The sequence below is a fragment of the Colletotrichum jinshuiense genome, chromosome 7 (assembly GCF_051148585.1).
Source record: "Colletotrichum jinshuiense chromosome 7, complete sequence".
NCBI lineage: Eukaryota > Fungi > Ascomycota > Sordariomycetes > Glomerellales > Glomerellaceae > Colletotrichum > Colletotrichum jinshuiense.
This window is the reverse complement of record NC_139314.1, coordinates 3243932-3256651: the sequence shown is the minus strand read 5'-3', so window position 1 is coordinate 3256651 and position 12720 is coordinate 3243932. Positions and strand designations below refer to the sequence as shown.

General features: G+C 53.4%; 3 protein-coding genes across 3 annotated transcripts; all 3 read right to left on the bottom strand.

The window, feature by feature from the left end:
- Positions 1 to 923: 923 nt before the first annotated feature.
- On the bottom strand, positions 924 to 4682 carry EsH8_VII_000839 (uncharacterized protein; the record flags this gene model as incomplete). Its single annotated transcript, XM_083270972.1, has 1 exon — positions 924 to 4682. The coding sequence occupies one exon, from the start codon at positions 4680 to 4682 to the stop codon at positions 924 to 926; it is 3759 nt and encodes a 1252-aa protein (XP_083128529.1).
- A 1204-nt stretch (positions 4683 to 5886) lies between these two features.
- Positions 5887 to 6920, bottom strand: EsH8_VII_000838 (glutathione S-transferase family protein; the record flags this gene model as incomplete). Its single annotated transcript, XM_083270971.1, has 3 exons — positions 5887 to 5995; positions 6075 to 6415; positions 6477 to 6920. 3 exons carry the CDS (start codon positions 6918 to 6920, stop codon positions 5887 to 5889), a joined length of 894 nt encoding a protein of 297 aa, XP_083128528.1.
- A 600-nt stretch (positions 6921 to 7520) lies between these two features.
- On the bottom strand, positions 7521 to 9128 carry EsH8_VII_000837 (uncharacterized protein; the record flags this gene model as incomplete). Its single annotated transcript, XM_083270970.1, has 2 exons — positions 7521 to 9013; positions 9077 to 9128. 2 exons carry the CDS (start codon positions 9126 to 9128, stop codon positions 7521 to 7523), a joined length of 1545 nt encoding a protein of 514 aa, XP_083128527.1.
- Between the last annotated feature and the right edge of the window lie 3592 nt (positions 9129 to 12720).

Below are 12720 nucleotides of genomic sequence, written 5' to 3'. Positions count from 1 at the left end.
TTCCTGATGCTGAGCAGGGGAGTTTGAAAGGCAGCGGCATGGATTAGATGTCGCAAATTACGCCTTGCCTAGAACTGAATAATACACTAGTTTCTTTTTCTCGTTCAAGCCCGTTGTGATCCCCACTGTTCCCCCCCTGGTCTGCCGCGTGAAGACCTTAAAACTCGATTGGGCCAAAAACGTCCTGTCCCGGTCCCGAAATACATCCATCTGCCCAGGTAATCTGTTCTCGTTGCTGCTATCCTGCTATCCCCGGGCTCAGCGTTTCCCCTGTCTTTTTCTGCAGTTCTTGCACGGTTCGGGCCGCGGTGCCTAGAGTCATCCAACCCTCGTCCGTAAGCCGTATCGGCCTCCAGCTCGGGGAAGGGCCGTCTCACATCGATATCATCACGTGTCTGTCCTCGGGAAAACCAGCAGCTGGAGAAAGTTTAAAGTATGTAACATTATATGTATATATCGGTCCTAATGCTCCCGAGAAGCCCTCCCTGCAGGTGGGCAAAATAATCCCACTCGAGTGCGCCGAAAGGGAGGAATATGTATACGCACTGAGGGCAAACAAAGCAACAGAAAAGTGACTCCAAAAAGAGTCAAAGCAGTAGGGAATGTCTTCATGGTCCCCCACTCCTTCGGGTATCATCACCTCTCTCTCTCTCTCTCTCTCTCTCTCTCTCTTCCCCATCGCGACCTCCTCTTTTAGTTCGCCTTTTCCATTTGCCGTATCCAAAGAAAATAAGAAAGTTATTGTCTGCGCAAACCGGCACTAGATATGACTCCCGAGCGCACACATTCTTGCGCCGTCTGCTATGCATAGTAATGACAGTGCTTGCAGGTGAGAATAGTAGGAATAGCTTGAGACGGAGCAGATGAAAAAAAGAAAAGGAAAAGTGTTGGATCCGTTGACGTGGAAAGGGACGGATGTTCGTTCACAGCCACAACAACCACCTCGCTGCTCCTATGACTCCCTGCCCCACGCCCCAGAATACTCGCAGGATCATGACCACGAACCAGACGTACCACATGAATCCCACAAGCACCCACTCGACAGCGAGCCACATGGCGCGACGAACCCAACGGAACCGGCGTCTACGGCGCCGCAGCATCTTCTCAATGACGTCGAGCGTGTGCTTGATTTTGAGTCTCTGACCCAGCGTGAGGTCGCGACTCGTCTCGTCCGCCTCGTCAGCGGCTGCGCGCGTCATGGCCGAGAGGTCCGTGGCCACACGTGTACGAACATCTTCCACGCGCCGGTGCAAGGAGGGGATGGTGTCGGACACGAAGAGATCAGCGGTATTCTGCCATTCTTGGCCGGCAGACTGGATAGAGTTGCCGAGGGTTTTGGCGGCGAACTGATACAGCTCCGTTTGGGGGACTGCTTTGCTGCGCAGGCTGTCGGGATCGGGGCTAAGCTTTGCAATCTCGGGCCAAAATACATTGGCGACTTGAACATCGGTTCGAGTCGGTTGCTGCCGATTTGCAAACACCAGGTGGGGCTCGTTGGCACGTCGGGTTATCTCCATGGCTTTGATACCCGAGCTCAACACCAGGGCTCGGAGCCTGGCGACTTCTCTCTTCGACATTGGGGCTCGGTCCGGCGCGGGACTGTGATCGGAAATTGACCAGTGTCGGCCACGGTTGGACGCGGATCCAGGACGCCCGTCAGCCGCAAGTGAAGGCGGAATGGCCATGATAGAGTTTAAGCGCTTATCCGCTTCCTTCACACCCCCAATAAAGCTGCCTGATAGCGGTTCACCTTCAGAGACGTCTGACAAACGCTTGGCTGAGGCGGGCGATGAGGTTGGTGATGCAGTCATGATGTCGATGCGGGGTGGCTTCAGCCTATCGAAACGAGGCGACTTACGGCTTGCCGATGGCGGCGAATTGTTTGGGAGGTTGGCTGGCTCGCTCTCCGTGTGTCTCAACTTCTCGTGAGACGACTCAAAGGCCGGCATGATATCCAGGTAGTTCTTGGCGTTTTGCTGGCGTAGTCCTTGGCCTTTGATAGACGACCTCCTTGATAATGGCGTCTCACCTCTTCTCCTGCCTCTCTGCTCCGTGTCCGATTCGTCCGTCGTGGTAACCTCCGCTTCAGAAGGAGTATCGCCATTATCAGACTCCTTACGCCAGATCAAATCGCCTAGTTTCGATACTCCACCGCGAATAACATGGTCAATGCGAGCTCCCTTGAAGATTCCTCGGACACTCGGATCATCACTGCGCAGCCTGACGCTACCAACACTGCGATGAGACTTGTGACTATCACCCGTCTGACTTTGCACCATCTTCCGAGACGGGCTTCTGGACAGCCCTCGCCTGTCAATAGATCTCCGTTCTCCTGATGACTCCGGCGACGCTTCCAATGGAGTCTTTGGTGCGCTGGCCAGATCCTCGGCACTGGATTTTTCTTCTGAAATTCGGTCGCTTCCTCTTTCCTTGCTACGTTCGCGGAAGATTTGCTTAACCTTAGAAAAGGGGTTCCGGGTAGGAGAATTGGCACGACTGGATCCCGGTGAAAGGTCTCCGCCAAGCGCTGGGATGAATGGATCTCCACGATTTCCACCATCGGGAGAATTGGGGAGGGATGAGTCGACATCAAAGGAGCTTCTTCTGGCTGGCACTGGGATCTCCAGACTAGTCCTTCCCGGGCGCTGGAGGTACGTCGGGGTAAACCGAGACTTATCCTTACTCTTCCTCTCGTCAGACTCGCTCACGTCCACGATGGACGCCTTTCGACTGTGTTGCCGGGACTGCGGATGCGACTTGACTCCAACATCTCGCTCAGGTGTCATGTATCCCGACTCATCTGATCTCTTTGGACCATGTTCAATTGCCTCCCTGGCAATCATCTCCAGCATCTGCTTCTCTAGGATGTCTTGATGGCTGCTAGTAAGTGTGCCCTTCCGGTTTCTCTTTTCCTTCTTTGATTTTCCCTCGTTCTCGCTGTCCGACAGGTCAGAGACAGACGACCTGCCAAGCCGCCAGTCTTGATGGCTGTGTATCGAGTTACTGTGGCGATGGTGATGATGTCCTGTAAGATTGTGTAACTTCTGACGAGCACGATCTCGAGTGCTCCCTTGGGAGTGGTCTGTGTCTGACTTGGCAAGCTTTGGATTGTTGGTCTTTGGGTCGATGGTGGGCCCTGCCTCTCCGTTCTCTTTGCGTCCTGGTGTCTGCCCAGGTTCACTCCCATACTCCTCGTTCTGTCTCGACAGGGGTCTGTAAATGTCGACGTTCTGAGGGAATATGCGGCGCCAGTGACGATCTTCAATCAGCTGCTTGTGATGGTCCTGCTCCAACCAGTACGCATCGGCGAGTAGGTCTGCCGGGTCTATGGACCAATCAAGCCTTGGCCGTCTTGGCTTGTTGGCGTTTGCCGCAAGCTGAATAGCATTCTGATGTTCCGAAGCATCGGCGTCTGTGAAAGGCGGAAGTATGCAGCCGTCTGTGTTCATCTGGCCTGTCGCAGCCCATTTCGCCACGTCGTCGACCCAGTCGGCTACCTTCATGATGTCTCCGAAACCTTGCCCGTCACCATCAATCGCCTTGCGCTCTCGAGCCCGAACCTTTCTGTTCCGTATATACTGCAACGGGTTGTACTGGCGCCCAAGCCGCACGCTGGCCTCGGAACTACCGTAGGTCGGAGTTCGGTTTATCCCTCCTGAAGATGTTGGCGGGCTGGCGGTCGTCGGGCGGCTTTGATGATGATGTGGTTGTATAGGGGGCACTAGCTCCAATAAGCGTCTATACTGGGCCATAAGCTCCAGATGCTCTTTTGCCTTCTGCGCTCTGGCCAGGGTTGACGCAGTAAAATGGCTGCGAAAGGTGCCTTCACGACTCAAGTCGAATGTCGCCTGCAGGGGGCTGCTAAGCATCCCAGCGGAGGGCAGTCGCGGAGTCAGCGCCTTTTCAGGCCCAGGAGACCTGGTTCGCGATATCCTCCTTTGCTGCTGGTAGTGGGTTTTGAGATTGGCTCCTGTCGTCGCATCTGGGAGCTGTGCCAGAGTCGGTACCGCCTGGGGTGCAATCCTTCGCGAAACCTGCCTTCTCGATTCGCTCAAATTCAAAGCCATATTCACAATTTGTGCTGAATCGATGTCAAGCGTCGGGTCTGTCAGCGGCGTGAAGCTTGCTCCTGTCATGGGTCTACCATGTGACACATCCCGTTTCCTGACCGTCAAGTTATGTGTCGGTTGGGTTGGCGAGGAGTCTCCATTTCGTTTTGGCGAGCCATCAAGCCTTTGTCCGGGTCTAGCCTCGCGGCCAGCGCTGGAACCTGACGTGTCAGACACTCTTCCCGAGTCTTTCGTCCTGCGGCCAGATGGGAGGTTGCGTGGATGCCTCTGTCGAACCCCTTGGTCTCGGTCGGAATCATCGTCGTTACGGATAGCATCTTGCAGCAGGAAGGCGCCGTTAGAGCGATGCCTGGGCGTTCTTTGCTTCCTCGCATCCCTTCCAAGATATCCACTGTTGTGTTCCGCGTCTCTAAGGCTCGAAGAAAGTGGACGGCGACCGCTCGACTCGTCTGGAGAGGGCAAAAGTGTTGTGTCGTTGAGGATGCTGCCAGTGGCGCTCGACTCGCCCGTCTCGTAGCTGCCCCTACTGCTTCCCCTATCGCCAGGTGTCGAATGTGGGCTTAGCTTCCTCGTGAGAATGGCACGCTGCTGAGCGGCATCCTTCTCCGTCATGGCGACGAAGCCACTCGCATGGCCGTCGCGGGGTTGAAGAGAGCCAAGCCGTCGTCGTCGTCGGTATCGCCGTTGGTGTACTGGCCTTTGTCGATGTCGTCCCGTCAACAGTGGATGCACTGAGGAGGGTGTTGGAGAAAAGGCGTTAGCAGGTCGCGCAAGCCGGCGTCGTCAAGTTGATGCAAGGGGGTGGGAGATGCAAGACAGTTAGAAATGGAAGCACCCCATGTGAAGGGACGAAAGGTAACGAAGATTTCAAGTATGTTGGCGCTGATTCGTCCGAGCCGAAACAGGGCATTGACATGTGCCAGCTGAGCATACTACGACGCCGGTTGGTGTCGATCTTGCAGCCCAGGATCGTGGCAGCAACGCCCAGCAGCGAACACACGGACAATACACGGTCCAGTATCCCAGCCAGCGCCCTTCCCATCGCCCAGTAGCTCTGCTGTGGAGGCAGGACCCGACAGCGCCATTAGCTCCACCTTGTGACCCCACAATGTGACTCCATCCAATTCGGCAATCGCCGGAGCGGATTATCCTGTAACCCCGGTGTGTTTGGCGGGGCGGGAGGGGACCGGCAACGGCTCAGCAGCCACGAACCTTTGTTCCGCAGGATTTCAAGCCTGCAAGGTTTACGGCGTGGTCGCCGTTGAGCGCGCTAAGCCGGCAAGTAAATGGGTCTCGATCTGCACTAACTTTACGGATCAGACCGCCATTGCATTTGAAAGGGTCCTCCTAGTCTACATATGTTCGACATCCATCTCAACTTCAGCTTGGCAACCCCACGATTACCGCCGCCCAGAACTGCCGTCCCTTGGTCTTTTCTTATCGATTTCAACTGGTGCTGTAACAAATGCACATCATACGGAATCAACTCCTCACCGACTTCTCATCGCCAGGTCATTGGATGGGCCTTTCGTGCTCAAATGGTCAAATGGTTCAAAGTCAAAGGCAATGAAACTCTGTGAAATATCAAAAACGAAGAAAATTTCAAGTTAGGTATTTTATATGCTCCCAATGGGGCCTGTTACCAACATCGTCCCTCAGAGCCTCCCCCTCCCATTCTGTGAACCGACGAAAAAAGACATGCAAGAAAAGCTCAGGGCCCAAATCGTGTGCTCGGACTCCAATTTCATCAACACAGCGCAAACTCTTTCTCTCGCATAGGGTGGCCTGGGGTATTGGGGTATCGCACCCTAGCCAACTAAACGTGAACGGGGGACTTGTACTCAGAGAAGAAACGCTCATGGATTCTTCCAATGTATTCGATCAAAGCAGGCTTTTCACGGATAAGAGCCGCGTGAACCGGATTACTATGTACACCCCGTTAGCTCGTCTCTTCTTTACTGTCGACTCATTCGGAATAGAACATCAGAGGCATTCAGCACTTACACAGAGGTGCCTAGACAAGTGACGAGATTGCCATAGACTAGAAAGTCGGCCTCAGACGGCCGCTGCCCGCCCAAGATCCAGAAAGGCTCCCGAGCCTCCCGTGATTCAAGACTCAGCTTCGACAGCGCAGTCTCGCAGAAGCCGTCCAGGGACATGATAACATCGGAAGCGAAGCCCTTCACTTCCTCATCGTTATAGCGACCGACTCCTTGGAACCACAGCTGCGAGTTGACATAACCGCGTGTGGCTTGTGTTGAGATCTGCTTGGCGCCCCAGACGAAATGGGAGAAAGGGCCGTCATGCGTCATTGCCGCGTACTGGCCACGCCATCTCTCGTACAGCTATGTATATCATCAGCACTGCCACTTAGCTTCTCTCACAGTGCGATGGGCATCTCCTTACAACGAGGAAGTAGGCGCGATCCTCCAGCATGGCTCGGATGCAAGCATCCTTGGCCTGGTCGGCAGGGGAAAGCTCCTTGTTCAAGTCCTGCAACTTGCCGGTCTGCACAAGGCGCTTAATGATGAACTGCGACTCGCCGACAAGCTCGTCTGAATCCGCAAGCTTGACATACGGGACCCTGTACATTGGTGCTTGGAAAATGTTGGCGGCGCGGTCCTTGTGTTGGATGCCGGCGTGACGGAGACGAAGGCGCAACTGAATCGAGAATGGTGTGTATCCATACTGGCCGTTCGGGCGGTCAAAGCTGTAAATGATTAAGTCGTGCCCGACACCCTTCTCTATGGCGTTCTCGTCCTCGGCAGCTTCTCTAAGCTTGCGGGGGAGGTATCGCTTGAGGGCCAACGCATTCTGCTTGGCGTTCTGGGCTGCTGGGGGGGTCTTCATTGTGAATAAATACTGCTACTAGGGAGGGTATCTCTGGGTATCTCTGGGTATTCGAAGGATAACTGTTCTATGCATCTGGCTTCGTGGAGGCTCCGGACTCTATTATTTATTATTTTCGGTGCTGTATTACAGTTGTTCGACACGGACGGCCTTCTCGGAGCTGATGGAGCTTTACAACATGGTAGGTGCTGGTGGCAATGCCCTTGGCTCCCGAAACATAGCCTGACTCAGACGGACTAGTAAAGCGAGGACAAAGCTGAAATATCCCATGTCTGGCTTGCATGAATGCAAAATCAGATGGACTATCGCAAGTGGATGGGGAAGGAAGCCTCGCAAATGAATAATCTGCTAGCGGCCACGTCATAGCTGTTCCAAGTTGAGTTGGCGGACACGCCCATGAACGAGGCTAAAAGGCAGTGGTGTTGTCTGGAGACATCTGGATTTGAGCATAACCCCATCTTCTTTGTAGGGATACCGCAGTCATCCAAAAGCCTCGTCTTCCCGGCCGACTTCTTGGTTCCCAGTGGATCCCTAGCTGCAACGATGCTGCCCATACAACCGCTATACCACCTGACGCCAGGTTCAATGCCTAATTCAAACTTAAAACACAGTGACCGTATTAACATGATCGTTCTTCAGTACCTCAAACACGAGACCTGGGAATCCGAATAGAGTAGTGGTTGAATCGTCGCTACCGTCGAACCTTTTAGCACCGCTGTCTTCCCATCCTCCAAGAAACTCGCAGCTGCTACCGGGACTATCTCCCCAGCCCCGATTGAGGACCATGCCTCTTTGGGGAACTTTTGAGTCGCCGTCGGGATATGCGCTGTTCCACCTTTCGTTCAACCTCTCTTTGATCTCACTGAATTTGGTCTCCGAGTCTGCGGTTGCACCAGATGAGCCATCATCTAGATAGCTAACCTCCCAACGGCAGCGGCGATGTCTGTTGAACTCATACGATCCAGGCACGTTTCCATGGAGAACCAGCTTTGTAGCAACTAGACGGTCTGGAGACTCTGACTTTGTGGGTTTGCCGGGCGGCACCTGGAACTCGTGCTGTGCTGGCGGCGGTCTCGACGGCACTGAGGGCGTCGACACAAGCACATCAAACCCCAAGTAGAAGTAATTGTAGAAACATTCGCCAGAGACATTTCCGGCAATGTCTTCCTCGACAGCTTCATCGTTGGAGTCATCAGACCCAGTGTTTGCCGACGACTGGTCAGTATCGGTAAGGTCGTCTGGGCGACTAAGATCAACACCGTGCGACCGAGCCCTGCTGTGACTCGCCGTCCGAAGCTTGTGTATTGTCATTCTCTGGTCGTTCTTCCGATATGTGGCGTTGGGGGGACCAAGCTCCGCAATCAACTCCTGCGGGCTGGTTTCTCCCAGGATGATCCAAATCGAGGAGTTGGTCCACTTCCGAAATAGCTGGAGCTTCCCACCTCCATGGATCTTGACCAGCGATATTTCATCAGGAACCACGTCCTTCCCTCTTGGGAGAACGGGAACGGTCTTGACACTGGGGAGGATTTCAGTCCAGAGGCTCTCTCGCGCTTGGGCCCATGAGTCTCCGCTGAAGACCGCCATGGATGTGGGCACCTGGCTCGCAGCGGAGGACAGAAGCGATACAACATCCTTATTGGGCGAGTACGCAGATTCGGCAAGTCGGAATGTAAAAGCAACACCGGGGTAGGAAAGTATGTAGTTGCCCAGACCGTCGGCAGCATCGGGTGTTGGCGGTATGTATTCTCCGCCGTATGTTGGGCCAAGCAGTCTGTGATAGATTTGTCGGAAGGTTGGGCCGGAGCTAGATTCTCCGGGGATGGGTGACGAGGGCGGCCCTTGCGAGTTGGCGGGTTTGACTAGATCGCGATCCTTAAACGTGACATGGTTCTTGGTGAAGTCGACAATCTCTATCAGACGCAAACGCTGCTCTGGGCCGTCGAACCGCAGTCGAATACCGTTGGCAGGGAGGCTTAGCGTTACGGGCTGCTGAACAGGCTGTTCGCGGGAGTAGGCGAGATCGAGTTGCGGAAAGCGTTGCGGCTCGGCCTTCAGTCGGGTCAAGACATCATGCAAGGATGCTCCGAGAACTAAATGACAGCAATAAGGTTAGTGTCCGAGAGTGTGCTCTAGCAGGCAGAGTTCATGCAAACCGAGAAATCCCAAAGCCCGCCCTGGGTGCAATTGCGCGGTGAAGAGTGACATGGTCGGCGATCGGGTTGGAGCTCAGCGCGGGGTCCGCGAGGTGTTCAAGGCGGCGTCGTTGCAGGAACTATTATGGGTTCCGATGTGAACAGGGGGTGTATGACGGGTCTACCGAATGCTTGTGTGGTTTATGGATGAGTTTGAAGGAGAAATGCTCCGAGAGGCAGCCGTACAGTAGCAGCGGCGCAAGTTGTCTGTTGTTATCCACGGGTCCCGACGGAGGGGTTCGTTCATGTGATGCTGCAGCAGTGACAACGGATTAGCGGGGCGTGGGGTCAAAGATGAGACGTCATTCGGCTAGTGGAGGTACAAGTACAAGTACATAGTACACGTACAAATGGGGGAAGTTGGAGCTGGCTGCGGGCAGGTGAGATGGATGCATGGCACTATCGAATCAGCAGCGCTATCGGCTTACCATACCATATGTATCAACCCCACCTGCCAGGTCGGGGTCAACAGCTCTTATCTTATCTGTCGGCAAGACCGGGGGGCAGCTGCGTCGACAAGAGGCTGGAGCTTTCCCATCGCAAGAACGGTGCTATGCGATCCGAAGGAATGGGAAAGTGAGGCGGCGGCAGACCACGCAAAAGAAGTTCACTATTGAGCCGTCATAAAAGCGATTGTCACTATCTACTTTCGTTTCTGCTGCTACCGTCCTCCAAACCAACGATGCCTCAGTTTTCAGACGGTAGTCGAATCTAGAATATCAGCCAACCAGCATTGTAATTAAGTGTCAGGAATGTAAGGTCAGGTCATTTCAGGTGCCTAATGCGCAGAACGTTAAACTTCTGTACTTTTGTGCCTGGGATCTCCTAACACGCTTCAAGGTTCCATCGATCGACTCCGTCTCCCGTCTCGCTCCCGCATCACTAGACACGGAGCGGCAGCCAACTGTTTATCTGACTTTGTCCGAGAATAACATAACACGACACTAGGTGCCTTGCCGCAGGGCATCTCCCGCAAGACTTCCTTACTCTTTGTTGACTCCAAGTCTCTCCCAGCTCCGCATGGAAACGCTCACCCCTCTATTTGCATCAAGTTTGCATAACCACCCAACGACGGACTTCCTTTAGGCCTTCCTGCGCTCTCGCCTGAAGCACACAGTAGGGCACGGAGAAATCCCAAGGCTTGGTACACACAGACCTTCATTCAACGAACTTTCACTCCGTTTCACCTATTCTTGTAAGTTCAATTTGCCGATTTGCAAGGATGAGCCATCACCGCTATGCACTTGCAAAGCCATTCATTTCTACCATCCCTCCATTACGGCTCGCCCGGAGACAACATCGACTTATGAGCTGCCACATCTGTCTCTGTGGTACTCACTCTGTGGCAAGGACCACGCCGCAAGCCATCATTGCAGCCTATCATCATGAATTCATGGCCCTCATGCTCGCCATGCGTCGTCCTACCGTTGCCGTCATTGTCAAGGACGCTCACTTAATGTGCTCTTACCACCGACTTGCTTGCCTCATTTTTGACGAGAGTCTTGCCTCATGACGTCGAGATCACAACCAAGCAACTACGTACCGTACTCTCTCAGCTTCCCAATGTGTCATGCCTTTACCACTAACATTGCACCAATCGTCTTTTTTTGGGACTCGTATCTCGTCTTCGGATTTTCTTTTGGCATTCTGAATCCACATTTTAAATGTTTTCTCCTTCAGTTAGCTTTTCTATGCTCTCGGACTGGGTCAAACCGGAGAGCTGCTCATGCTCAAGACGGTAAACTCCACAACCAGGGAGACTCCATCAGTGTCCAAGGTCTACTAGTGTTCCGGCAGGCTGGGTCATTCTTCTTGAGGCCAACATAGTGGACAACTGCTAACCCAAACTCCATCAAATAGCCATGCGTATTCCACAATGTCATCTTCTTGATAACCACCGAGGCACTCTCCGAATGAGGCCTATAATTACCACTAACTGTATCATGCACTGATGTTTCCAACCAAGTCTTAATGATGGATTCAATAGCCATGTGAGAGTTTGATTCATCTCATAGAAACAAGCAGTACTAATGAAAGACAGGTCGCTCTGGGTTAATCGAATGAACCCGGCTACGGCACATTGACTAGTAAGGAACTATACCTTCACCAAACTACGCGAGGTTCACTCCCCACCACATGGAGACCTTCTGCCGTTCAGCCATCATCGAGTTTTGAAAGATTCCGATTGCTTGGTTGCATCTTCCGCGTCAGAGTATTTCAGGTGATGCCTGTCACGCCCCGCAGTGCTAGGCGGTGTTACCGGTCAGGGGCAGCTTGCATGCCTTCAAAAGGGATTTATATGCATGCGTGTGGTTTTACAAATGGAAACACCCACAGGCCCATGCAACGCCTGCACGCTCAGCTTCGAGACTATTCCGATGAGAAAAATCAAAGCAGCTCAAACCGAACAAGGCCTACGCCGCCCAACGACTTTTCTGTATTCATATACCCACGATATATCTGCCTCTGTCATTTCCACCAATGGACTCGACACTCTGGCAACACTGTTGAGTCTACAATCCCGTTCACGAATCGTCGGTCAGTGTTGCCATCAACGGGCAGTTTCATGATACCCGCGTGGACCAACCGTGCGGTCACGCACAGAGATGGCTTCCGAATCCACTTGCGGGCACCCGGTGACTGTACTTACTAGGGCCAGATTTCTGCCTGCTTTATGTTGTTGGAAGCGAGGGTTTACGCCTTATGGCATTCTTTTTTGGGACCTCCATAAACACATCAAGTCTCGGACACAAGTTCAGTTCATCAGACGATGCCGATATGATTGGGTTTTCAGGTTCCAATGCAGGTTCCAGGAAGGGAGATATGACACCCTGCCTGCCTTGTCAGCACCGAACGTGCTGGGTAATACCTACATGGATTGCAGACCTCAGCTAAGACTGGCTGTGTTGCAGCCCTGATGGAGTTTTACTGCCCCTTACCGAACAAGTACTTCGCCTAGCACTACCACAGACGCAAGCCTGCCCGCACGATGCCTGGTTCAATTTTTAAGCCAAGAAGTGTCACAGTTTGGTCTAGAGTCCTAGCCGGAAAGTGATGGGGCCAACCCATGCAAAGTCGTTCACTGGCAACGAATGGAGGCTCGTGGACCACAACCATGTGCCCAAGTCGGCCAGTCCGTCTTGTTTCGGGACCATGCCAGCTCCCGCTCACGAGATCGTCCAATAATCAGCGAGACCATATTTCGAAGGATACAGATCCCGTAACCTGGCGTCGACCGTTGAGCCCAAGCAGGATAAATGGAGTCGGCCCCTGGACACAAGCGCGGCCGGCTTTGACCCCCCCGGTTCCACATTCATGCCCGATTCCGAGATCGTTTTCGATCTTGAGGAAGATTTCCTTGTGGATTCTGAGTTGCCAGAATTCGGAGGAAGTGACGGCCCTGCAGATGACGGTCTTGCCCATGAATCGGCATAAGCTGCTGGTTTAGTTTCTGACATCGGCAATGGTCCGTAATGGAGACAGGCCCATTGTTGAGGGGTGACGAATGACCAAAATCGGTCCAACTTTTTAAGATCTATTTCGAGATCCTCAAAATGACAGCTCAGAACTTCCATTATGGGGTGCAGGAGGACGCCACATCGCGC